The 27523-nt window shown below is 37.9% G+C and overlaps 2 protein-coding genes across 7 annotated transcripts; one reads left to right on the top strand and one right to left on the bottom strand.

Annotated features, from left to right (window-relative positions):
- Nucleotides 1-771: 771 nt before the first annotated feature.
- LOC126771090 (E3 ubiquitin-protein ligase Ufd4) lies at nucleotides 772-24747 on the bottom strand. Of its 6 annotated transcripts, none has more exons than XM_050490795.1 (46): nucleotides 24547-24747; nucleotides 24094-24121; nucleotides 23880-24019; nucleotides 23667-23782; nucleotides 23463-23581; nucleotides 22900-23039; nucleotides 22387-22562; nucleotides 21854-21984; nucleotides 20705-20838; nucleotides 20146-20408; nucleotides 19474-19638; nucleotides 19249-19384; nucleotides 18995-19178; nucleotides 18693-18764; nucleotides 17055-17229; nucleotides 16720-16935; nucleotides 16514-16646; nucleotides 16304-16434; nucleotides 15974-16216; nucleotides 15453-15593; nucleotides 15116-15329; nucleotides 14723-14939; nucleotides 14315-14614; nucleotides 12712-12909; nucleotides 12106-12338; nucleotides 11852-12020; nucleotides 11364-11499; nucleotides 11117-11286; nucleotides 10632-10775; nucleotides 9837-9938; nucleotides 9653-9795; nucleotides 9445-9580; nucleotides 9082-9207; nucleotides 8761-8953; nucleotides 8230-8470; nucleotides 7654-7733; nucleotides 6059-6248; nucleotides 5811-5951; nucleotides 5594-5717; nucleotides 5291-5489; nucleotides 5091-5215; nucleotides 4897-5012; nucleotides 4208-4421; nucleotides 3513-3754; nucleotides 2331-2475; nucleotides 772-2127 (listed from the first exon to the last, which is right to left on the bottom strand). In XM_050490795.1, the coding sequence occupies exons 3-46, from the start codon at nucleotides 24017-24019 to the stop codon at nucleotides 1990-1992; spliced, it is 7251 nt and encodes a 2416-aa protein (XP_050346752.1). In that variant the 5' UTR covers nucleotides 24094-24121; nucleotides 24547-24747; the 3' UTR covers nucleotides 772-1989. The 6 variants fall into 6 exon arrangements, with proteins under 6 accessions (XP_050346752.1, XP_050346754.1, XP_050346753.1 ...); XM_050490797.1 differs by having other exon boundaries at nucleotides 9653-9762; XM_050490796.1 differs by lacking the exon at nucleotides 24547-24747 and adding an exon at nucleotides 24481-24497.
- Nucleotides 24748-25212: 465 nt separating this feature from the next.
- LOC126771092 (transcription initiation factor TFIID subunit 7) lies at nucleotides 25213-26641 on the top strand. Its single transcript, XM_050490802.1, has one exon. The coding sequence runs from the start codon at nucleotides 25386-25388 to the stop codon at nucleotides 26523-26525; it is 1140 nt and encodes a 379-aa protein (XP_050346759.1). The 5' UTR covers nucleotides 25213-25385; the 3' UTR covers nucleotides 26526-26641.
- Nucleotides 26642-27523: the final 882 nt, after the last annotated feature.

Raw genomic sequence — 27523 nt, 5'->3', positions numbered from 1 at the left:
GTACGCACGCATCTTCGAAGTTATCTTGCCAGCTTTTGAAACTTAGTGGAGACGAAAACGACGACAGGTCATGATTGTTTTGGATAATAACTGTACGAATACAAAGCGACGATAACACTCTATACGAGCAATCGTGTCGGATAAGCTGACATCAGCAGACAGCGGAACGTGAATAGAAAAAGGTCGCCGGAAACGACAAAAGCGTCGTCTTAGCCCTCCCTCAGCGCCAACACCCGGTGCTCAAAAGGTAGAGCGTAACCCGGGGGCCGTAGACACGCGAAGTGGGGGCTCGCGTATCCTATTTCAGAAAGGGAGGTGAGATCACCTTCACCGGCCGAGGAGAGATTCGCCGAGCTACGAGCGCAACATAGATAGAGAGCATGCGTTAGATAAACACGATCCAACAGCCTTTTAGAATTCCGATCCGTGCCAAAGACGGCCATTGCACTGGTTTTACTTTTTGTGGGTAAGATCCCACATAAGCCGGTCCCCCCTCCACTAAAGACTGAAGTGCCTTTTTAAATGTTTCTATTGCGTGAAGTATATAAACCTACGCCACGTGGATGTTTTAGAATCCCCAAAAAAACTCATATAATTAGTAAGCCGAAGATCTATACAGAATATATATTTATTATATTTTATTTATGGGGAACGCAATAGCAATATGTTATCTTTTATGTACTTTACAATGTATTGGAAATTTAGAAAATTAAAATTGTGCAATATAAGATAGACAAATTATATGGTTTGTAAAATAAAACACTCTTTATATTTGCCTTACTTTATTCAATCAATTCTCAACAAAATAATGGATTACACATTACAATATTTTTTAATTATTCTAAACCCTATTCAATTCAAATTAAATATATTTTTATTCATATATTTTATTTAATAAATCACAATACCAACTTTAAGTTGACAAAATATTTAATTAAAGGAACACATACAACTAATCATTTCACACAATAAACAAGTGTTACACACCATAAAAATAATATTCACCAATTAATATTTCAGTCCAAAAATTGCAACATAATATAGATAGTTCTCTTTGCATAATAAATAATATATATTAACGGCCTTACTTATATACATTGCTTCGCGGGTAATTAGTTAAATAATACTGAGTCTTCTTCTTTCGAATGTCAAATCAATTACAGAAGGCGAAATCATTGTTTCAACTCAAATTTATCAACTAAAAAGACGCCAAGCAACTTTTATATTCATAAGGCCTTTTTGTTGGTATTGGAAGGATATTTTTTTTAATAAATAAATGAAAAAAAAACAACAAAACCGTACAATAAACAAACTGTCTATGTTTAGAGAAATGGACATATTTATTATAACTAAATGATGCCTACTAGTTCCTGATCGATAAGCAAACATATTCATATTCATATGAACTTTACTTGGCCAAATTCGTAAAATTCAAAGTATAAATAAACTTTTTGACATCTTGATAACATTTTTCACCGTCTTAAATATATAAAGTTAAATTTCATTATAGATGAAATCAATAATTATTTAAACTTATAACCTATAAAGATATTTTTATATTTGATTTTTTTTTCTTTATAAAATCATTAAAAAAAAATATTTTGTCAGCATATTGCTTCCTTTAAACAATGACGAGATCACACCAAGTTCCTTGAATACGGCAGCCTCTATCATGTTCTAAAAAGTTTACATTTCGATATTGTACAATAAAACTGATTCCTGATAAATTATTGCGTATACTTCTTAAATATAAATGAGATAATAGCTACATATAACATATCATTTAATTAATAATCAGAGACAACAAATCATCAATAATAATCATATACAAATTCTCAACAGTTATAATCACCTACTGTGTATGAAATAAGCATTACAATGTGCACAATATCAATTAATATTAAGGTAGTGCCGAACTACCTTTACGAAAGCGGCATATCGTGTTATATATTTATTCATTTATGAAAACAGAATAAAATGTAACTGGATCTAATTGAGATGAAAACCTCGCTCATTGGTGGCGGCAAGCAGCCTTTCGCGTAGTACTTCTTTACATGAGTATTCAGGCAGCTTCAAGTAATGCACGCATGTGTTTACAGATGGATAAGAACCGTCGCCGGCATCGACCTACAAAACAGAATCAAGACATAACAATTAATGGTTGTAATTCAACAAATAAATTATTAAAATAATTATTATTATTGTAACTTGTCGTTGCATTTGTCGGACTTCCTAAGGATTATATACTTAATAAATAATACATATCTTAGCCATTACTATATATACTACATTATAAGAAAAGGAATAAGAAAGGCGAAATGAACACATGCCTTTCTCACGACAGTGAGTCGCGGGTGAAGATTGGCAAGCCCGCCGGGCGGCAGGCTGCTGCAGCCCGTCGCGAACTGCAAGAACGCCTTGCGCTCGCGCCACGACATCTCCACCAGCACGTCAACCAGCCTCAAAAATCCAGGGCTGCTTAAAAAAATAATCATTCATGTGCGTCGAAATATTTATTTATTTATTTATTTTGAACAAATTATACATATCTTAAACAATAAATACGATAGGAACTACATTAGTATAAAACTGTGTCGTAGCTACTATCGCCCTCCAATGCGACAGCACATTTATGTATTATTTGTTCATTATAAACATAACAATCAAATATCATTTAATTTAACAAAATATACTATATAAATATATACATCTAAATATATATACTATAAGGAAGGGATGGGGTAGGAAGAAAGAATAGGTTAGGTCAATGTTATATTGATCGTTTTAGTAATGATTCAGTCTCATCATAGCCCAAATTGAGAAGCCAGTTGGTCATTTGAATTTTACACTGGTAAGTCGTAAGTGAGAAAATATTGTTCTTCTTATTTATTCTATTATATAAAATTGAGCTCAAATAATTGTATTGGTGACTTGCCATCGCTGCTTTAAATGGAATGGTCTGGCAAACCCTATCACTTCTGCGTTTGTTAGATAAAAACTTATTATAGGCAATATTTTTATGCTTCCGAAGAATTGTTTGCAGTATATACAGTTGACGCACTGTGAGAACTTTACAAGATTTATATAGTTCAATTGCAGGGAAACGGATAGGCTGAGAGATCATAATTTTTAATAAAAGTCTTTGTGCTCTCTCTAATCGAAGTACATTGATCTTAGCAGCACCTCCCCACGCTGTGATACAGTAAGTGATATTAGACTGCACAAGTGCGTAATATACAGTTTTTAAAGTCTGGAAACAAACAGATGCCCTAAGATATCTAAATACATACATTATTTTCCTTATACGTGAAATTACAGATTGAATGTGATCATTCCAATTTAGCCCCTCATCTATTGTCACTCCGAGATACTTAATGGTCTTAGTGCGAGAGATTTTATTACAGTTGCAAGGAACCTGGTATTCAGAACAATTATGAGCGAATACAATAGTATGTATAAATAACTCCGAACGAGAAACAAAATATGTATATAAAGCATCATTAGAGGCTCGCCTTTCACGCGTGTAGCCGAGCTTGGGCTCGGTGTACTGCAGCAGATGGTCGCGCGTCCAGACGGGCCCGCGCTCGCCGCACAACAGCAGCCGCAGCTCGGCGGACGAGAAGGCGCGCAGGCGGCGCGGCGGGAACACGGCCGCGAAACCGCGCCGGAACGCGGCCGTCTGGCGCGCCACGCCCGCCGACACCATCCAGCGCGCGCTCGCCTCCGCGTACGCGCGCGCCGTCGCCGCGCCCACCTGCGGGACCCACACTCTCGTGACACATATTATCGGAAACGAACTATGCGCGGCTGGCAACCAATACCTAATATATTAACAAATACTGGTGGTAGGGCTTTGTGCAAGCTCGTCTGGGTAGGTACCACCCACTCATCAGATATTCTACCGCAAAACAGCAATACTTGGTATTGTTGTGTTCCGGTTTGAAGGGTGAGTGAGCCAGTGTAATTACAGGCACAAGGGACATAAAATCTTAGCTCCCAAGGTTGGTGGCGCATTGGATATGTAAGCGATGGTTGACATTTCTTACAATGCTAATGTCTAAGAGCGTTGGTGACCACTTACCATCAGGTGGCCCATATGCTCGTCCGCCTTCCTATTCTATAAAAAAAAAAAAAAAAAATGGTATAATTTTAATAAAAGCTTCATATATTATTATTACTTTCTTAATGCACTACATAATTGACTTACCTCAATATGCTCCCCGCCATCACACAAAGGATGCACGGCGAGTTCTGGTGCCGTACTGGACCCCACGTGCGTCATGGTGAGCGCCAGCTGATCGAATGTGGCGCCGTCCACTGTTAATGCTGCTATGCGACTCTCCCGCTCCGTCTCCGAAAGCATGGTATCTCGTAGTATCGATTCATATTGCTTTGCTGCCTCCATTACGCTCTCCAGGAACCTTAAAACGGTATAATGCCATCAATTACATTTCGAATTACTAGATATACCCTCCATCATCGTTCCAGTTAGGTCAGAGATGTCAGTGTTAGAGAATGATTATATTTTATTCCTAAGTTAAGTTATTTCGACTCTTAAACTCTAATGAACTTTCGATTACGGCAGAAAAATAATTGGTTTAGGAATCATACATGTAAAAGGTTGCCCATCACTCAAGTATTGTTTACTTCAAATTGCAGACACAAAACATTGGGGAGCACTGTAATACTTTATAATAATTTTGTGAATACGATTCTTAAAATATTAAACTGGATTAAACAGATAAGCTAACTCCGGAAATTATTCAAAAATATGTCAAGACTGTAACTTTATTGAGCATTCTTAAGATTGAAGAATATATTAAATGGAAACATCCACGATTTATGGCAAAGATAGTTCAATAAGGATCTTTATACATATTAATATAACAAACTTACTTGTGCCTTATAGGATCGATTTCCTTCAAGTCGTCATACGTCAATTCCTCCCCACACATTACACGCAAGAAAGGCTCAGATAGAGGAAGATCCACTAGTCGCCCGTCTTGTAGAACCTGTATAGAAAAACACATCAAATGAGTATAACTCTATTTAATAACGATTCCTATATTACAGTATTAGTTAAAATTTACCTTAGCTAAAAATACCCCTAGGAACCAGAAATATTTGCAAACTTTATCACAGATAGAAGACTCCTGCGGGAGCGGCGCAGGGAACAAGCCACTCGCCCGCATTACGTAGTAGCCTGCCGGTTTTTCTAAAACATACAGGTAAAACATTATAGTCTCGTTCTCGACGTCACACAAAGCACGTCTGGGATGCGAGTGGCTACCGTCGGGCAGTGTAAGTGGCAGCGGGCTGAAGTCGTCGTGGTGCGTGGGCGCGTCGCACAACCACATGTGCAGGTCGGCGCGCTGCAGCTCGGCCGCCACCAGCGCGTAGAACTCCAGCGTGGGGCCCAGCCCGGTGCCCTCCTCGTCCGCGAACTCCACCTCCAGCACCGACTTGCGCCCCGCGTGCACGCGCATCACCTGCGAGCGAACACCGCTACTTCACTTACGATATCGTCATAGAAATGATAAAAAATTATGCTATTACTGGTTTTAAAGTACTATCGAATTTAGTATGTATTGACCTGCATGGCGGAGCGCAACAAATTGGGATGTCTCGGTATTCGCACTCGCTCGTGTCTAAGACGTCCCATGCGAAATTCGGTCGCCTCTAAATCGGCACGCCTTGGTGACACAGTGTTGCCCGTTCTGTAACAAAGACATATTAGTATTTGAGATCTATTACACACTACATGCTTGTAATTTGTAAATATTTTATTATCTAAAATATATTTTATAAACCTCTGTCGATCTAACGCGCGATCCCGTTGTGCTTGTAGCCACACGATAGTTCGCGAGGTACCGAACGCCGTGCACGCAAAGAACATTTGCCTCGTTTCGAGCGGGAACAAGAATGGACACCAATCGATTAATTGCTGACACCTATATTAAAAAATATTGAATATTAATTTTGACGTAACGGCTATTGTGCCACTCCATATTAGCATAGATAGATAGAGTATAGAATACAAAAGTAAACGGTGATTCACCAGCGAGGAGTGGCGGCGGCCGCCAACGAGAGCGGGTCTTGCAGCTGGTGATGCAGCTTGTTGGTGAGCTTGGTGGACAGGAAGGCGTGCGCGGGCAGGCCGGGCGCGGCCGCTCTCAGGCGGCGCAACGTGCGCACGCAACACGACAGCATGGCGCCCTCCGCGCCCGAAGCGCCCGCCACGCCGCGCTCTGCGCCGGGGAATGTATTAGTGGGGTAGCCTCCAAGCAACGCTTTCTTTAATATTTATAAAACATCCTACATAATGTGCATCAAAATATTTAATAATATACCAAAAAGCTAAAGGGAGTCTAAAAATGGTTAATCGATAAAAAAAAATACCCTATAAATAATCATTAAAACATTCAAGAATGTATTGAATGAATGAATAATTAATGAATTTGATGATTCATTCGACTTTAGTAAATGGATAATTTTGGATAATATTATATTTTTTTAAGTTAGAAATATCAGCGTTTACAAAAACTTTATCCCCAAAGTATGGTAAACAGGAGTTGCTTTTAATATAAGTGAATTAATTTCCTTGTCGGTTCTCGGTAGAATCTACATTTCGAACCGGTTTTTAACCATGACGATTTGACGGTTAAGGGTGTCTACCTATTTTAAATAAAGTAAATGTATATTTTATTATTTATTATGTAACTATGCACTTTAATGTGTAAACTAAAGTAAATCATTGAATTTAATTAATTATTGTTAATTTTAAACCAATTTTTATTTTATATACCTGTCATTTTATACATGTATTAATATAATTATTTTAATGTACAATTGGTGTGATCTGTGTTTAATATTAATTACTTGTTAACAAATATATGTGCGTGCCTATCGTGGGCGAAATGTATTAGAGACTTATAAAGAAATCATAACATCTGTAAAACTATGTTTCATGCAAATAAATGAAGATTATTATGATTATTATCAAAAGCACCACACATCTGTAAATATTGCATGATATCTCTTATATTCGAATTCATGCATTTTCCATAATAAAGAGGGATCCATGTATAAATTTGAATTTAAATAGTAGCAGAGGATAAAATATATTGTCATTATTAAACTGCAAATAACCTTCAAAACCAATGGAAATGAAAAAAAATTCCCACAAATAGATAACATATATGTGTAAAATCCTAAAATTCTACCATAAACTTATTAAATACTGTTAAAACTAATTTAATGTGTTCTTACTTAGCATACCTAACCATATTTTTATATATTTTCTGTACAGACACAGACAAGTCGAGATGGCTCAGCGGTAAGAACGCGTGAATCTTAACCGATCAACGTGGGTTCAAACCCGGACAAGCACCTCTGAATTTTCATGTGCTTAATTTCTGTTTATAATTCATCTCGTGCTTTTCGGTGAAGAAAAACATCGTGAGGAAACCTGCGTGTGTCTAATTTCATCGTAATTCTGCCTCATATGTATTCCACCAACCCGCATTGGTGCAGCATGGTGGAATAAGCTCCAAATCTTCACCTCAAAAAGGGAGAAGAGGCCTTAGCCTAGCAGTGGGACATTAACACAGACACGGTAATGTAAGAATGTTTTAATATAATATAATTTCATACCTGGATCACCCGGCTCGTCGTCTTCACTATCACTAGAACACGCGAACGTTTCATTGCCGTCGACTTCTTTATATGACAGCCTGAAACATTTTTTTTATTAATATTAGATCGTTGGTCTCGTAGCCAGCTCATAAGGCTGCATATTTCGAAGTCCTGGGATCAAATAATCGATTAAGACTATTAAAAATAGATTTTCTCTCTTTCTTCTAATAAGAGAAATTCTAAATAGAAGGCCGAAGTTTTGAAATGTTAATATTCCTGTGCCACGGAAAACAGTGACGTAATATTAAAATAATGCATGGTATTTTCATATAACTTCATGGAAGATATTTTTGCCGACGCAATTACAATATCATTACCGCATGACTAATTTATACAAAAATTTAGAAATTATAAATCTAAACCTTTCGTGTGGATCAGTTCGTTATTAATGTAAATCAAAAAACTTACATACAGAATTAGCGGGGGACTTTAATTTATAATCTATTAATAAATAAAAGTATTCTGTTTGCGTCTTTATAATTTCTCGCTACATGAGACACGTGAGTGTGAGCGATGTACGATAATACAACTGACGTGTAGGTGGTATCTCTGTGGACGTCGTGCGGCAGGCGGGCGTTGAGCGCCAGCACGGCGCGGTAGACGGTCCAGGACGGGCGCTCGAGCGGCAGCGCCACGCCGGCCGCGCTCAGCACGAGGCGCAGCGCGGGCAGCTTGGCGGCGGGCGGCGGCGTGAGGCTGGCGCGCTCGGCCGCGCCGCTCGTCGTGGGCGCCGCGCCCTCGCCCTCGGCCTCGTCGGACAGCGATATGTTGAGGTCTGCAAGCCACCGCGACGATCGATTTACTTACTTGGCCATTATTCGATGCTATCTTTTGTGACTCGTTTAATCGTCTGCCACTAAAGTACATTATTTATTTGTTATTAAAAAATAATATTTTACTGTCATGACCACCTTAATAAACAAAAATAAAACAGTCCTGAGGAAGTCTGTGATTCGTCCGTGTCGATGACGGTCCTCATAGAAGATTTAGTAAGTACCAATCCCTTATATTCCGGTACCACACCCGCTGCCGAGAAAAATAGAAAAGATGACAATGACGCCTCACCGACGGTCTGGTTAAGGTTGGCGCGGCCCGGGCGCGGGTCGAAGGCAGGGATGAGCGCGGAGAACTGCCGCTTGAGCACAAAGTCATCCTCCCAGGGCTTGCGCGAGCGCGACGCGCACGCCACCGCGCCGCCTGCGCCCCGCACCGCCTCCAGCGCCTCCTCCTCCATCAGCGACAGCAGATTGCGAGATACCTGTCGGGTGGAGGAACGAGCGGTCAGTTCAAAGAAACTACTATTTACTTTGAATAACACTGTTTTATTCCTATTATTTTGTCATGTTAATGAAAATAATTAATCATTTAGCAATAACTGCTACTCACTACTTCCTGATAAGTGGGCTCGTTTTCTTTATCACTGTCCAGTGGGTCGTCACCTTCCTCATCATCCTCTAGTTCCGTGAGCAACGCGGGTGCTCTGCACGATTCTAAGAAATCCTCTAATGACACCTATTGTTGGGCAAATCAAAGAGTATATAAATGTAAAAAGAAAGCTATATAATCATTTTTGTCAGTTGTATAGCTCACGAGCCGAGATTTTCTAGTGAACATTAACCACGTCGATATAAAAGAAGTTGATGGAAAAAGGTTAAAAAAACACAATACACCTTCGTGATTCAAATTGCCTAACACAATTTCAGATTTAGTTAGTTATAAACGAATAGGTTCACGACGTATATTCTATACCTGTTCACTCTCACTCGACGTAGAAGTGAGGGACAAAGTCAATGCGTTTTGAGCATTCGGAGCTAAAGAAGGATAGCTCTGCGCCGCCGATAACAAGCCTCCCGGAAAATTACTGGATAATGCGAGTCGCACCAAGCTGAAAACGACAGATCGTTCAGATGAGTCAGATCGAAGTGAAAAGCCGCCGAGCGAGCATCGGGCGACTGACCTCGGGAAGAGTCCGGCGGAGTGGTTGGAGCGCGCCGCGCGCTGCGCCGCCCCGCGCCCCGCGCCCGCGCCGCGCCCCACGCCCAGCGACTCCAGCAGCCGCACCGCGCCCTGCGCAGAGCACGGCCGTGCGAGGGCCAATGACTAATGGCGACGTAGGGCTCCACTGAACATTAGATACTTACCTGTTGCGTCAAATCGGGTTCGCTTGCACTCATGGCCCCAGAAGCCTGCCCGTCTTTCTTGTGCTCGGCGAACTGTCCCTCACTGCTCTCGTTCTCTTCACACTGATGGAAAAGGTTACAGATTACTTTTCAATGAATCCATAGGCGACGTAATACGTGAGCAGAATATATAAATAAACAACTTTACCTTATCACATTACATTGACATAACATTTAAGTTTAAGTAGTAAAGTAAAAAGTACTGCGAAAGTTATTCCATGACTGAATGATCTAAAAACATATAAATTTTCCAAAAAACTACTAAATCTATTATTTGAGTTTTCTAACATATTTTATAACTAGCTGACTTATAATAATAATCATAACTTTTACCAAACATTTATGTTAACTATAATTATTGCAATAATATGCTTACTTAATAAAAATAATATATTTATATATATATATTTATATTGCATAAATAATATGTGATTATTCATCGTCGATCAATGCCGTCTATTCAAGATCGACAAGGTAGTTACCGAAATTTTTAAAGAAAAATTAAAGTTTATATAAATAGTTAAGTGGAATAGTGCATAATAAAGCAGACCTATAAGAAAATGGCATGGAATTTGTAAATTTAAAGTTTGTTTATATTTATTCTTCCTGCCATGGGAAAGGACGGTATATTTTTTTTTCGATATATGATTATTATTGCTGAGCGGTTAGTTCGTCGATGGCGATCGGGTCGATAGAACTCAGGAGGGCTGTCTTTACAGATGGTATAATGGCAGAGAGCACGGGCGTGTGTGCTACCTGTATGTGCAGTCGGTTGGCGTTGTTGCGCAGCGTGTGCAGCAGGCCAGGCGGCAAGGCGGGCAGCGCCAGCAGCTCGCTGGACAGCAGCGCATTGGCGCTGTTGCGCATCGCGTCGCCTTCGCAGCAGCGCGCCTCGCTCTCCTTGCATACGACACGTCCCACTTTACCGACTACATCCGAGTGACTTTGCGACACGGACTCATCTCGGCCATCATTCTCATCCGTAACGTTAGGTTATGTGTTTAATATGAGAATTATAACAAATAGGGATGAAATATTACAATGAAAGAGGACATCAAATGATGTAGAAAAAAACGAGTGTTATTAGTTAAGTGTCAATTCTAAAATGTAACACACTATTACAATACAATACATACTTTTACAAAATGGTAAAATTGAGTTGTTTGTTTTTGAACGAAAGATAAAAACTCAAATTTTAAAAGAACTGCAAAGCAAAAATTAATAAATACTCAAAATATTACCTCTTGAGGGGCTGAGTCTGGTAGTGGTTCTTTGGCTGGATAAGGTTTAGTTATGTCTGTTATGCTCGTAGGTCCTATTTCCATGTTTGTAAATGACGTATTTCCTAAATCGGCCATGCAGTTGTTACCCTCTGCTCCCAATGTAAGCGATTCGACGATCGTCGCTAAATCTAAAATACATATTTTTATAATAGTAACATTTTTTTATCATATACTTATGTATTGTTATATACAGTAGAACCAATACCGGTGTTAATATGATGCGTGGACGTGTTGATAGCTGACAGATCCGTGGCGTGAGTACGCGGCCGCGCCATGTTGCCGCTCACCTCCTCCGATATGTTATCCGCCGACGAAGCCTGCTCGGTGGACGCGACCGACACCTGTCGGTGAGAGTCGAAAATGTTATTTGTGTAATACAGAAGTATTCAACGGGCCAGGGTCATAACGACCCTGGCCCTTTGGGCCAAAACATAACGACACGACGGATGAACCGTCAGGGAGGAGCAGCCCGGGTAGGGGGGGCAACCTCGAGGCCCGTACCCAGACTGGCCTAGGCCAGTCAGGAGGACCCTCATCTCTTGAAGTATTCAATGGATTTACTCAATAGAGAGTCAGTGAGTTTCATCATATTAACTTCCATACATCATAAAGTCCTTAATGGCACTTTGCTTTCAAATGATGATACACTTATAGTTTGAATGTTACTCGATACAAAAGCAAACACGCAAGCACCTGTGGGTCCGTAGCAGTGGCATCGGGCAGACTCGGCGTGGAGTGACTCTTGCGCGAGCTGCGCGCGCCCTCGCCCGCGCCGCCTCCACTCGACCCGCCACTGACTACCTTCAAGTCGAACTTGCCCTCGGCGCCCATGCGGTAAGAGTTTCGCCCGCCGTGATCCCACCTGAAGAAGGAGCAAATTATGGACCCGTGACATTCCGTTCCCCGTATTATGGTTCTCGTACGATATGAAGCCTCAACAATAGTACCTCACATCCACCCATCCATTGTGCAGGTCCGACGTGACGGTTCCCATGGCGGGATGCGAGCCGTCCTGGTCGCGCCACTTCCAGTCGGGCCCGCGCATGACGCGCGCGCCGGCGCACAGGCCGCGCGCGCCGCGCGACCAGCGCCGCGCGCGCGCCCCGCCGCCCGAGCCCGCGCTGGCCGTGGCCCCCGAGCCGCCCATTTGCCGTGGGGACGATTCCACCACGCTCACCACCTGCGAAAGTCGTCCACACATAATGGTGAAATTTAAAACATTTCATAACATTTGTATGAAATTTCGATACTTAGTTTAAATGTTATGTATATAATAATAAATATATTCATATTTCGTGGTAGAGCTTTTTGCAAGCCCGTCTGGGTAGGTATCTCCCTCATTATACTACCGCCAAGCAGCAATACTCAGTGACATGACAAGTGACATAACATTTTATTTCCCAAAGACGCACAAGTTGTAAGGGAGTTAATATTTATTATAGGGCCAATGTCATGGCAGTGGTGACCACAAACCATCCACAACCAGGTGGCCCATTAGCCAGTCGTTTCTATTTGAAAATAATATTCCTATTTGATTCGCGACTCAGACGCACCTTGCCGTAGATCTCGAGGCCTGAGAGCGAGAGGTAGTGGCTCTGTCCGCTGGCGTTCTTCCCGTTCTGCTGCACGCGCAAGTAGCGGTAGGAAGCGTCGGCGCGCACGCGCCACGTGGCCGTGCTGCCGGGCTCCTGGAGCGCCTGCTCGTCGCTGTGCGCCACCAGCGTGCTCCAACTCACCCCATCCATCGACATCTGCAAATGAGTCGATCGACGATGTATAATCATGCTTAAATAAATCTTTTTATAGAGTGATGACTATAAAGAAGATGATGATTATAAAGAAGTGATGACTGCTCAAACTTGCAATATGATTTGGATATTTTAGTGCAATATTGTTCATCTAATGGCCTACATCTTAACTTTGATAAATGCAATGTAATAACATTTTCTAGAAAAAAAAATCCAATTTTATTTGATTACACAATTTCCAATCATTTAATTAAGAGGGTAACCGAGGTTAGGGACCTAGGAGTGCTTCTAGATTCTAATTTATTATTTGACAGGCATGTGAATAAAATTATCGCAAAAGCTTACAGTATGATGGGTTTCATATTTCGCCAGGGAAGAGACTTTAAGCATATCAATACATATAATGTGTTGTATAACTCGTATGTAAGATCTAATTTGGAATTCGCTTCAACGGTTTGGAATCCACAATACTCTAAGTATGTTATGGCTATCGAAAATGTTCAGAATAAATTTATTAGAAGATTAACGCGTAAATTTGGGTCCAATGCTATTAATAAGCTTAATATTTTGTCGCTTGAGAAACGCAGGGAATGCAAAGATCAGGTTTTTCTTTACAAAATTGTAAATAATTTTGTCGATTCAATGTACTTAGTCAACAACATTTATATCAAGTGCTCACATTCCATTGCCCGTTCAAAACATACTTTTTATGTCCCAATGTGTAGAACGAACTATGCTAAAAATCGCTTTTTAGTAAGAGCATGTGACAATCATAATAAACGCTACACTAGTATAGATATATTTAACGAAAATTTATTTAAGTTCAAAGAAGCTCTAAAAAACTGAATTTGTCAGTAATATACTTATCGTTTTTTTTTTTATTATTGAAATGAATTTTTTTTTTAATGAAATTTATTTTGTTACTAAATTTTATGTATTATATTATGCTGTATGTTTCCCAAATAAATAAACTTAAAATAATAAACTTAAATAATCATAATAAACTATCACGATCGGAACGCAACACGAACTAATAATAATTTCACATAAATTTGATATAGAATGAATTTTCCAAGAGCTCAAAAACAAAAACTATTAGCTGAGCGTACGCTATTGTTATGGCAAATACGAGAAGTATATTTATTGTTTAAAGATGAGTATCAATCTGAGATGATTTTAAAATTTAATTTAATTTACTAAAATTTGGCCTTATAACAAAAGATAATAAAAAATGTGAATTTGGTTAAATTAAATTCACCTAACTCAACAAAGTTTTTAGATTTTTTTTTTTTTTGATTAAATTATGATAAAAAATAAATTTCTAATATAAACAAGCAAGTTTTATTTATAATATTAAAGTAATTATGAATAATTACTTTATATACCTGAACATTACAATTTTACTCACTTGAAATAACCAATTTCTCAGAGCGGAGCGTCCATATCCACGAGAATGACGAAGCGTATACGCAGAAGGGACGATATGAAGTCCAAGATCGACTGCAATGAACGCACGTCTGTCGTCATTAGTATGGACATTCAGGGGTTCTGGAGATCGAGACAGAGCGTCTTCAGCGCGGCCGTACGGTAATTGACGACCATCCGATGACCACACGCTTACAAGCCCATGCGCGCCTGGATTGACCCATTCGCATGTACCACCATTACTACCGATGAAGTATAGGACACCATTTTCGTCAAAATCATGCTACAAAACAAACGTTATATATTAATACAAATAGTATAAATCATAGGTCAATACGCTAGTTTGATACATGTTAGAACATATTAAGATTATATATATCACATAACTTACATCATATGTAAAGTTAATAGGAGCTTCCGACTTAATCTTCTGAACGAAATGAAACGTCGACCGCTCCATATCGTACCACTGCCGAGCGACAGATTTAGCGAGGAACTTCTCAAGTTGTCGCACCGTGGTCAAAGCTTCAACCTTTAGATTTCGTCCAGCGTTATTGTTTATCACGGACTCCTCTGAAGTTTCATCGTTAGCACGCTCAACTCGGAGTCTAAACAACAAACATCATGATTATTTTAAAATACCTCAAATAAGTTTATTTATTATTAATGTATATATATGTACATAATGTTATTATATCATTTATAAAATAAGAAATAACACTAAATTAAAAAAAAGAAGTATTTAAGTTAATGTTCTTAACAGCTAGGGAGAGCCAGGACTGACCTAATGCGTTTAGTAAGGTGGTGCAGCGCGGCGGGCTGGTGCGGCGGCGCGTCGGGCGCGGGCGTCAGCACGGGCAGGCGCTCCACGCTCTCCAGCACCGACACCAGCCGCGCCGCCAGCGCCGCGCCCACCGCGCCGCCCTCACCGCCCTCCGCGCCCGACCACACCCACGAGCGCACAATGCGCTCCCGCTCCGACAGTTGCCCCGGTTTGTCTGGTATTTTAAGAAAGTTACTCGAATATCACAATGAGAATTTCACCGATACTTATGATACTATTTCTTCCCTTAGTACAACGAAATATAATGAACTAAATATAAATAAAATTATGAACTCACCGTTCGGCTGAGGTGACAAAACATGGAGTAGAGCTGGTGCGAGACCGGAAGACTGGAGCTCGTAAGCCGATAGTAATTCTTCGCGGCATAGTAACTCCGTCAATTGATCGAGTGATTCTCTCAGCTCACCGTGCCATTCGCCTAGTAAAGTTTAACAGAAATTAAGGTTTCGTAACAAAAATTTGAGAAGGAGAGGAAAAGTTTAAAAGTATCCCGACTTCAAACGTTTTGCTATACTTAAGGAGACACAAATTGAAATTAAGAATTCACCCCAACACTATATAAAATAAACATTAAATTTTTACAAAATACAAGTCTATATAGGGTCTACCATGTAAAACTGTACTGAACTTAGTTGTAAAAAACATTGTCTGTACGGTTATAACTGTGTAGGTTCGCAATAATCTTTATAAAAAAAGCTATATTGCAGCATGCTATATCTATGGTACAGAGACAAGTAGCAACTGATGTAATAACAGGGAAGTATTTCGGGCTAACAAGTCAATCGTTCGTGTAACTACCGGCGGGCTGTATGGCGAGGCGCTGCAGACGCGCGAGCAGCGCCCGCAGGCGCGCGACGGGCGCGCGCGGCTGGCGGCCGGCCGCGCTGGCCAGGTGGCGCGAGTACAGCGCACGCGCGCGCTCGCCCACCTGCGCCTTCTGCGCTTCGGTCTTCGCGGACAGGCGGCTGCGGCTCTGCTTAGCGTTGCCATTAGTGGGCGCCTCCTGTCTGCGGTCTGCCCACCCGCTAGCCAACTCCGGTCCTGCGTGTCGAATAGAGATTATAGTAAACGATTAGAAATATTATCGACGAATTCATTGATGAATTACGTATTATTTACTATAGTTACCTAAAAATGTTTCGGCAGTGAATGAATGCTTCGTGCCTCTATTAGATTCGAATATAAATCCTGGCAAATCTTCTCTTAGTATCGTGGTCTGTTGCTGTCCATCGGTGTTGTGTATGTGAAGCTCTTTTTCCCTGAAAAAATAAGTTTTTAATTTTTGATACTTATATTTAAATTTAAAAAATACACCAATTTGACGTCTAGTACACTCACTTTTTACACAAGATTACCCAGTTGCCGAGAATCAATTTGTGCGGGCCCGGTTTTGATAGAATACTTTGGGGCACGCAATTTTTAACTGACGCTCTCGCTCTTTGAAGTTTGTCTATAAATTCGCCACGATTTTCTGCAAATAATGACACTTCGAAATTAATACTTTTACTAAAATCAGCAAATATTTTCCATCGGCGTGATCTTACCCGTGTTATCGGTCTGGTGCTCGGGACTGCCGCTGGAGTACATGGTGGCGAGCTTGCCGTCGAGCAGGAAGCGGAACCAGCCGTTGGAGCCGGTGCTGAGCTCGAGAGCGGCGGCATCGCTCCACACGTAGAGCGCGTCTCGGCCGCGGCAAAGTGACCAGTCGCCCCACCAATACGCGCAGCCAGAGCATAGGCTCGTTGCGTCTTCACCGGGACCTTTAAATGTTTTTCTTATACTAATGCACCTTTCACAATGTACATTTTCGTGAGTAATTGACTACTACGTAATTACTACACACTACCTACTTCATTTTAATTGACTCAAAAATAAAGACCTGTGGTTATGACAGTCTCCCCATCTGCTGAGAGTTGCTCGTTCGGTGAGGCTGCTAAGGCTTCCACTTTACTAAACACGCCTAGCCGCGCGAATTGCTCCAAATAAATATCAGCCGCTTTTACCATCAGCTCCTCTGCGATTCCCAGTACTGTCAAGTGGCCATCATCATCGTCCTGTTGCATGATTTATGTATTAATTCTTTAGTTTAGAGTTAGCTTTAGATTAAATGTTTAATTTTTTTTTGGATTTATTTTTATAGATCACAAATAATATCTATAAATCCAAACATTCATTGTTAGAAGAATTATTTTTTATCATAAAATATTTTTAATTATAAGTTGCTTTGTGATCTACAAAAACGTCACCTCAAGTCGCCATTTTTTCTACCAACATTATACATACAACATAACATTCAAATTATTAACGTATTATTAATTGGGTATTTGAAAGAAAAAACATCAATCACAATTTTATACATTAATATCGTTATAAATAAATTATAAACTAATAATTGAATAAATATGAACGATAATAATATTTAAATATGTATGCTAAATACGTTATTATACCGCAAAAGCCGAATATTTAACATAATAACGTCAATTAGCTGTTGGCGCGTTGTTGATAATTATATATAGTAAAAATAAATATATTTTTCAATAAATCAGATTTTCTATAGAATCTATATCATGTTTTTTTTCATTGATGGCAAAAAAAAACATTCAAATATCCAAATAAACTTTCAAAATAAAGTAAAAGAAGTTTTGTGTTCCCAATGCCAGATCAATTTGGAGGGTGATCAGTGAAATAGCATAATATATAATGTTAATTTACAACATGTGATGAGTTACTTTCCTTGTATTTATAAAAGAGCACAAAATCATTTTTACTTTTTTCAAATCTTATTCCTAAAAAACAAACACTGCATAACAAAACAGAGGAACAATGGACAGGGCAGTTTAATGCAGGTACATTTCGATGGTGTGACTTTTTACAAGATTAATAATATGCTTTATAATTTAATATGATGTTACATAAAAGTTAAATTACTTTAACAATATAAATCGTTTCTAAACTACTTGTGTATTAGTAGTCTCAGAGGGAATATAGCAAACTCGCTCGCATTAGTAATATAAATGTAACTTTCAAGATAGTTTGTTCGAAAGAGTATTACAGGTACAATTGATTATAAAATTGAATTGTGTCCCGTTATTATTTATTAAATCAACACGAATTATGATGCTATAATTTAACGCAAATCGATCGTCTCATTAGTTTTATTCGTGACATACCAACTCACGCGAACAAACTATACCATAATTATTATTTACAACAATGTCAAACTCTTAGGCAACTCATCAAATGTCATCATAGGATGAATCGCGAGTTCGATCAGTGATTAGACACAAATTGTTCAAGTTCACGTTATTTAAAGAGAAAAAAAAACGGCTCTAAAGTGTGGATAGCACATTTCCATTTTGATAATTCAGAACGCGGTTTCGACTCCGGTAACATGCGGCGAGCCACATCCGGAACAAAATATTGATTACAATCGAAATAGTTGCTCCCAGCGATTTAGATGCCGTCGCTTGGGATGCGGGGCGAGGTAGCAACGATCACACCATCGGAACATTACCGCGGGCGGGCGGATATAGCGACTGCGCAGCACGCGCGCCGCCGGACGCCGCGGACCGCCCTCGTCCGTGCCCTGAGCGCACACACGCACTGCTTCAATGTCAACGTGGGCCACGAACGACACCGCCCGACCGATACGAGGGCTCGACGACGCGAGAGCGATATCAATTCGAACAGAGCGAACTCAATCAATAGCGCGAGTAACTAGAAGTTCGCCACGAAGAAAGGTCACCGTGTCGTCGTCGAGTAGTCGAATCGGCGGTCCGGTGCTTCGGTCGTAGAATAGAGCGAGAGATGGCCCACCTGCGAGTCGAGCACCTGCGCCACGAGGCGCGTGAGCAGCGCGGCGGCGCGCGGCGCGGACAGCGCTCGCAGGCGCGCGGCGGGCGCGTAGTGCACCATCTTGCGCACCAGCGACAGGCACGCGCGCCGCACGCCCGCGCCGCCCGCGCCGATGTAGCGCGCGCAGAACACGGGCACCAGGCGTCTGCGGGGGCGCTTGCGTTACTCACCGCTGCACGGAAACGCACACGCGTGCCGTGATGGTATTGACTCACTCTAAGTAAATAGCCGCCATCTCCTTGTCCCCCGTGTCTGGAAAATCTTCGTCGTTGCTCGATACTGGCGAATCTTGATTGCTGACGACTAACCACTCCCCTGGACATTGTAATATCGCTGCCACTTCCCTGTGACCTGCGAACGATAATTAAGTATATGAAATAAATGAATTACGATAACAAACGTTAGCAAAGGAACAAGTACAGTATGTATTATTAGTTTACCTTGATCGTGTCTCTCTCTAGCTTTGTCCAATGGTGTCTTGCCGTCCTCATCGCGGAGATCGGCGTTGGCTCCATAGCGAAGCAGCACTTTTGCAATGGCGGGTCTCCCAAAACAAGCTGCATAATGCAGTGATGAACTGCGTTGACCACGATTTACATCAGCGCCTAAATAAACAATATCATTGATTATATTATAAAAATAACAAAGCAACAGCCTGTAAATGAACCACAACTGGGCTAAGTGTTCTTCTTTTGACGCAAAGATTTGGTGAATACACCAGGTTTTCTTAAGACACATGCAGTTTTCCTCACTATGTCTTCCTTCACCCATGAGCATAAGATGAGTTTTTAACACAAATCAATCTCATGAAAATTCAGTGGGGCTAAACAATTATATAAACATTTATACACATAGCTACGCTATTATTACGATTATATATAGAGCTAATATTTAAATTATTGTTAACAATTAATTAATACAAATCGCGGAAATCAACACACTGTAAAGTATTAACTACATATTATAATTATACATATTATATTAATAACAATATATTATAAAGCACTTTCTTCTTCTACTTTAATTTATTATTATGATCTTCCCCATTTGCCTCACCCATTTAACCGGAACACATCACACAAAACAAAGTATAATTAATAGCATGACCTTACCCTTTTCACATAGAAACTCGACCATCTCCCGGGTACCAAACGCCGCGGCCCAGTTGAGCAGCGTCTGTCCGACGTCGTCGGTGAAGTTGACGTCCACGGAGCCGCTGGTGACGGCCGATATGAGCGCGTCCGTGTCCTTGCCCCGTATGCAGTCGATGAGCTGCCGGTGCGACTTGTCCCGACTGCCAGCCGGCGGCGTGGACGACGACCCGCTCGAACCCTCCCCGCTCGAGCTAGACGCCGCCCCGTTACGACTAGTGCCACTATATAAATTATTATGAATAATACATTAAAACTCTTATGAATAATAGGTACATTGGAAACTCGTTTATTACTATTTGTCACTATTTCATATTTTTAATAAAATATATCAATTTACTGGGTCAATGTCATCAATCATTGAAATGATTCAAATTGATTGTCAATCTAAAAGCAACATTTTCTCATAATGATTGTAATTTTAGCCTTCTAGCATAATAAACATGACATTGTAGTTTCTGAATGAATAATACGAATACCAAATATTAGTACTACAATTAAATTATTAATTAGTTCTCACATCTGTATGGCATGTCGTCCTTCACACAGTAGTACGAGCAGCAAGTCTACGAGTCGCATGCACTCTAGGCACCAACGCTCATCCGCTTGTACCGCTGCTTCGATTGCCGAACATAAGTCCAGACGCACAAGGTCCTAAATTTATGATCACGAATTTAATTTTATACTTAAATTTTAATATACTATGTCTTTAATATATAGCATATAATTAAAAAAAAAATTATTAGTTAAAAATTATGTATTAATAACTTATCAGTAAATCTGATAAGTTATCAAATTAACCAACTAACTCTCGCAATAGTTATTATACATAAAATATTAGAATAAGTCTAGCTTACGCCTAACTGAGTAGGTGCCTGTGGAGCGGTACGACAATATGATTTAACTTTAATATTTTCGATTTTACTATATATTAAAATAATCTTTATCCAAAACACTACTCGAATCTGTCAGTATGATTTGAATTGGTTCCATTAAATTATTCCGATGTCGTAAATTTACAATATTGTATTATAAATTGATCCATTCTCCCATCACTACGATGGTCGTTTTTTATCCACACATATTTCTCCGAAGAATAATAAAATAAAAACCTAACTCTGCAAGTGATCGTTTCCGCTCATTCAAATAGGCGTTAATGTATTTTTATGCCAGCTCTATACTAAATTGTTTTATTTTTAGCTTTAATTTGTTGCAAAAATCTCGAGTGTGTTTTTTTTTTTTTTTATAGAATAGGAAGGTGGACGAGCATATGGGCCACCTGATGGTAAGTGGTCACCAAACGCCCTTAGACATTGGCATTGTAAGAAATGTCAACCATCGCTTATAGCCAATGCGCCACCAACCTTGGGAACTAAGATTTTATGTCCCTTGTGCCTGTAATTACACTGGCTCACTCACCCTTCAAACCGGAACACAACAATATCAAGTACTACTGTTTTGCGGTAGAATATCTGATGAGTTGGTGGTACCTACCCAGACGAGCTTGCACAACGCCCTACCACCAGTAAAACCGTTTTGTATACAGTTGAAGTCTCGGGTAACAATAAAGCCACCGAAACGCTACACTACGGCAGGAAAGCAGTAGCTAGGTAAGCACTAGGTACTATAGGTATATAGTTCTTTTTAATTTGTAACATATTTGACTTACATGTGTGATCTGGGCTGAGCCTCTGCAGAGAGTTGACAATAAACTGACAGTAGTAGACACTGAAGGCATGAGGCACTTCTCGTCAGAACTTTCTGTAGACCCTAGCCTTCGTACTAGCTCTTCAATAAGACCTGGAACAAAAATCTTTAATGAGATCTGATGAAACAAGCCCGTCTCTTATGGACTATCCATCAAACTATATCAAATTTTAACTATAAAATTATATGAAATTCTATAAGAAAAAGCATACAAACTACAAACCAAAAATAACTAAAGATATTTTCTTGAAGAACTCAAAAACCAGTAATCTTGTAAACAAAATCTTAAAACTATATATACAAAAGTTACAGTTACTGAAATTGGATAAAATAAAACAAAGTGTACGAAAATATTGTGTTAAATATTACAATAACAGGTTAATTCAATCATATTACTTTTGATATAAATAAAACAGATCCCTTTTTCAATACTTCTTGATAAAGAAAATATTGCTAATACCTGCTACCATTAGAATATTTCTATTATATACAAACCATGTTCTGCTAGGGGGGCGGGGTCGGCGTGTGCACGAGCGAAGCGATCAGCAAGAGAAGCGAAACAGCGGAGCGCAGCATCAGCTACACGGGCGTCATTGTGTCGCAACAGGGTCGACAATGATGAAACTGCATCCCCTACCCGAGCATCACCTGGCTCCATTTTACCACATACCCTGAAATTTCAAAAAAGTGAATAATAATAATAATACATAAGAAACTAGCAGTAACATGTTTCATAATCTTGTTTAATGTCTACAATTATTATTTAGAAATAAAATACATCATAGTAAAATGTTATATCTAAAGACATATTATGTAATTAGTAAAATTGTGAAAACCCATGCCTATTGATGAAATATTTAGTGAAAAAGAAAAGAAAAAAAATTTTCAAATACTTTACATATTTGTCATATTCAAATAACATAATATTTAAAAGACATATTTTTTGTAATTTCAACTATTATTAAACATTAATTTAAAGATTTTAAATTAATATATAGTTATTTTTACCTAGACACAACAGCCATAGCAGAATGAAGGGTGTCCTTGTGTACAGATGTACCATAGTGGGTTATGAAGTGTAAAACAGATGGCAATCCACCTCCCTCCCACACAGCTCCAGCTTCACGAGTACATACTAACTCTAACACCTGGAATTATAATACACTTACTTTCCAATAAATATGACAGGCAAAAATAAAGAAATAGAAGTACAAATATACATAAAATTGTTTAAGAAAGTCATTAAAAAATTAATGTGTAACGATAGCTGCAAAAGTTGTAGTACACTGGAAAAAAAATTGGCCAATAACTAAATATTTTGGTTAATTGATGTACCAATATTATTTTTTATCAAAACCAAATATAATATTTAAAAAATTTTAATTGTAGATAGATAGATCTAAAACATAAAATAACAAGTATATTTACAATATTACGATGAATTCGTTTAAATACATAAATGTATACATATAAATATGTACCATAGTTGTGACTACAAAGAAATGTATTAATAAATAATTACAATACAATTATTTCTTAACAAAATATCAATCAACATTAAAATTACTCACTTTAATACATTGTTCAGCTAAATCTTTGCTAGTTCTATTGTTTGGATCAACTGTGAGTAATCTACTACATATAGCTTTAACTGCACCCTCAATTGCCACAATTCTCCTTGTACATTCAGCTGAAAAAAAAACAAATATAATATATGTGTTACAAATTGTTATTTTAAAATAAAGAGCAAAAGAAATTAAGGTATGACTAGAAACCTGAAACATCCAGATAATATGTAATCGCTCTTGCCGTCACTTCCAACACATTGTCTGGAGCACACTCATCAAGAAATATTTTACACAATGCAGGTAGAAATGTTCTCGGTGGACAACTGAAACAAATTATAACATTTCAGCCAAGAAATATAACAAAATTGAATCTTTTACTATTTTAATGATTCTCACTGTTCATATTTTTTTTTCACTTACCTCTCAAAGCATCTATCCACATTATCTGACATAAGCAACAGCATACAAAGTTGCTCAAGGGCAATAAGCTGCATGTCCCGCTCATCTCCTTGTCCAGTCAATAACCACTCCAGTAATGTTTCAGGATCCACTTCAGCCATCTAAAATAATTTAAGATGCTTTCATTTCATAACATAAAACAATAACAAAACAGTAACTGGAATATATATTATACCTTAAGGCCTCAGTGATTTTTACTATACCTGAAAATAATTATATACGTTAAAAGAACAGTCACATATACTATTTCTAAATACCTTAAAAATTACATGTACGAATTATTATTACTCTCACTTTTATTTATGAATCATCAATAAAATCATAGAATAATAAAATATTATTTATAAATAACATTCACAGTCTTGATAAACAAAATATTCGAATTCAGGCATAAAAATATAGATAAGTGAAAACAATCACAACTGTTATGTAGGTTACTGCTCCCATATATATTATGAAGAATGATGCCTTTCTCTTTTATAGTACCTATTTAAAAAATGGAATCGAATTCGTATAAAATATTATACCACATACAAATCAATATAGATATATTTTAACTAACATTGCAATACAATTACAAAATAATAGTTAAAACAAATTAATGAGCTTAACAATGTCTCCCACTTACACTCAATGAAGCATAACGCTAAATTGTTATTTTTATATTCATTTATAAATATATTAATCGATTATTTAATACTTTTAAATATGCCTACACAATTATTAGAACACAATTCATCAACACGTAAATCAATTTTTACTTGTTGTAGTGCCTAATTTCAATTTTCACATATTTTTTATTTCACAAAACCAATCCACAGAAAATGAAGAGAATTTGTCACAGGGCTGCCAACTGCTAAAATATGTTACTTCATAAACACACTTAAGTCTAAAGTAATCAAACAGTATTAAACTTATCGTTAGATTACGATTTTATTGCATTTTGAATGATTTAGTTCTTTATGCTGTTTTTCATTAAATGATTTTATTTGTAAAATTGATAAGATCTAACAGTTTGCTTATTACTTTTGCATGAATTCATTTGGCATGAATGATATTAAACAAGTATAATATTATGGTTGTTTTGCAATATCATATTAAAAATCATTAACATTGTGCTTATCAATAGTCAATAAAAAATAATTATAAATATTTGAACAAAGAGTAATTAGTGAGTACAATATGGTTATTTATATTTTTCTTTAATCAATAATCCTCTTCTAAAATTATCTAGTGTCTATTGGTGATTGTCAAATGGGAAATGCCAAATGACAATTTCTTTTAAAAATTTAAATTGATAGCGAGAATAGAAAATTGTGTTTCATGATTTATTTGAAAGCAAATTACACTTTCGTTAACCCGATTTTGAATGTGAATCACTAAGTTAATTTTATATTATTTAATATATATAAATTTAAATATATTTGATAAATTTAAATTATTCGATTACTATTTCGTTTTCTCAAAATGAGTCGGGATAAACGAGAAACTGAATACCCAGTACAGTTAGAATCTCAATTTATAATCAGATTGCCTGAAGAACCTGCAAAAGTGTTAAGAGAATTAATAAAGTCTGGCGAAAATTTTAAAAATAGAGTGAAAATACAAATACATGATGATTTGCGGCACGGTGAACTTAGAATTGATCATTGGTTGTTACATACTAAAATTGTAGATTTGCCAACCATTGTGGAGTCATGGAAGACAATTGACAGAAAAAGTCTGTATAAAACGGCTGACATTTGTCAGATGATGATATGCAAGGAAGAATTGGATGACACAACAGAAGATGAGGCACCTTTGAAAAATAAAAAAAAGGATCCTCTAAAAGTTGATAAAAAGTATCTGTGGCCACATGGAATCACTCCACCAACCAAGAATGTAAGAAGACGACGTTTCCGAAAAACCTTACGAAAAAAGTGTGCTGAGTCACCTGAAATAGAGAAGGAAGTGAAGAGGCTGTTAAGAGCGGACAATGAAGCTGTCAGTTTTACATGGGAAGTAGTTAAAGAAGATGACGACCATGTTCCTAAAAAAGAATCAACTGCTTCAAATTCTCAAAAAGCAAAAGTAAAGAAGGAGTCTCATAAAACTGCAACAGTTACAAATCAACCATCCAAAGTTGAAGACATATTTGGAGGAGCTTTAAGTGACAGTGATGTTGATGATGAAAATGTTCATGTTGATCTAGAAGACAGTAGAACATCTGTATATGATGAATCTTTTTCTGATGTAAATTCTGTTCTTGGATTACAAGCAATGAGAGATTGTCATATAACTTCAGATACTAAGCCTGATTTTATTGAATCTAAAAAGAAGAAGGTCATTCCGCACAAAAGTAGTACATCTACGATTAATGAATCTAATGTTAGCTCTGAACTAGATAATATTCAGGAACAATTAACAAGTTACGATAGCACAAGCACACAATTGCAAGAACTTGTAACAGAACTAGAAGAATTAAAACAGAGGAGACAAAGAACTCAACTTGAAATATCGAAGATGGAAAATATGACATTGAGACAAAGATTTCAGGATATATTAAAAACATTAAATAAAGAAATAATTATGAAGGAAATGGAGTACCATAAGTTAAAGTCTAAATAAAGAATATTATATTCCTAGTTAAAATATAATCAGCTATATAATCTCAATTATTACTAGGTAACTTATTATTAGTCTCTTTGCTTAAAATATAATATTTAAATGTCAGTATTAAATAATGTAGTATGTAATGTTACTATGCTATATCGAATAAAATAATATATATATATAGTGTAGAATGTTTGTTTTTTTTACTACAGCAATTGCACCTCTTTTTGTTATATTGGTAATCACATCAAAATCATACTTTTCCATTGCATGAAATGTTATGTACTGAATTAAAATAAAGTTAATAAAAAATATGTTTATTGATAAGAACAATTTTATCTTTTACTATTTCATCCTATAAGTGTGAAAAAAAAATTAATAATAATGAACACCTCATTGTATTGGTCTATTGGTTAGCATGTAGTACTGCAGATGCTATGTTTTCCCAGGGGAACGAATAATGTTTGTTGTTTTTTTCCTGGTGAAAGGTGAAAAAAACTGGTGAAGTTAGGTGGTTGGCCTGCATTTCATTCTGGTAACTAAGTATAGGAGTAAGTAAAATCCCATCAAAAACTTAAATGTGAAATGAGAGCCAAGTTCAATATTATGATTATATACCTTAGTTGTTGACTTCAACGACAAAAGAAGTGAGATCTAAATGGGTGCCAAGTTCAATGGTCAGTCCGTAAATTTATTTATAACAACATAAAATATTTTATAACTACTTAAAATATCTTTTCTTCTAATAAATTAGGATAATATATTGAAGACTAAGGTCTGACTTGGCTAGTTCTCATATACAAATCATTATTAAGTAAACGTAAGTAAAGTTAAAAAGTAGTACTAAAACAGTCATGGGAGAGCCCTCTGTTCAATGGCTAGTTTCTACCAGCAAGCCAAATTTTCCGAATAATAATAAGTATAAGGACAGCTTTAGAACTTGCGAAAGCCACTATTTATTACGTTACTGATAGTAGTATTATTTAGTATTTATTACGTTACTGATATGTTTG

The sequence above is a fragment of the Nymphalis io genome, chromosome 10 (genome assembly GCF_905147045.1).
Source record: "Nymphalis io chromosome 10, ilAglIoxx1.1, whole genome shotgun sequence".
Taxonomy (NCBI): Eukaryota; Metazoa; Arthropoda; class Insecta; order Lepidoptera; family Nymphalidae; genus Nymphalis; species Nymphalis io.
This window is presented reverse-complemented; position numbering and strand designations above follow the sequence as displayed.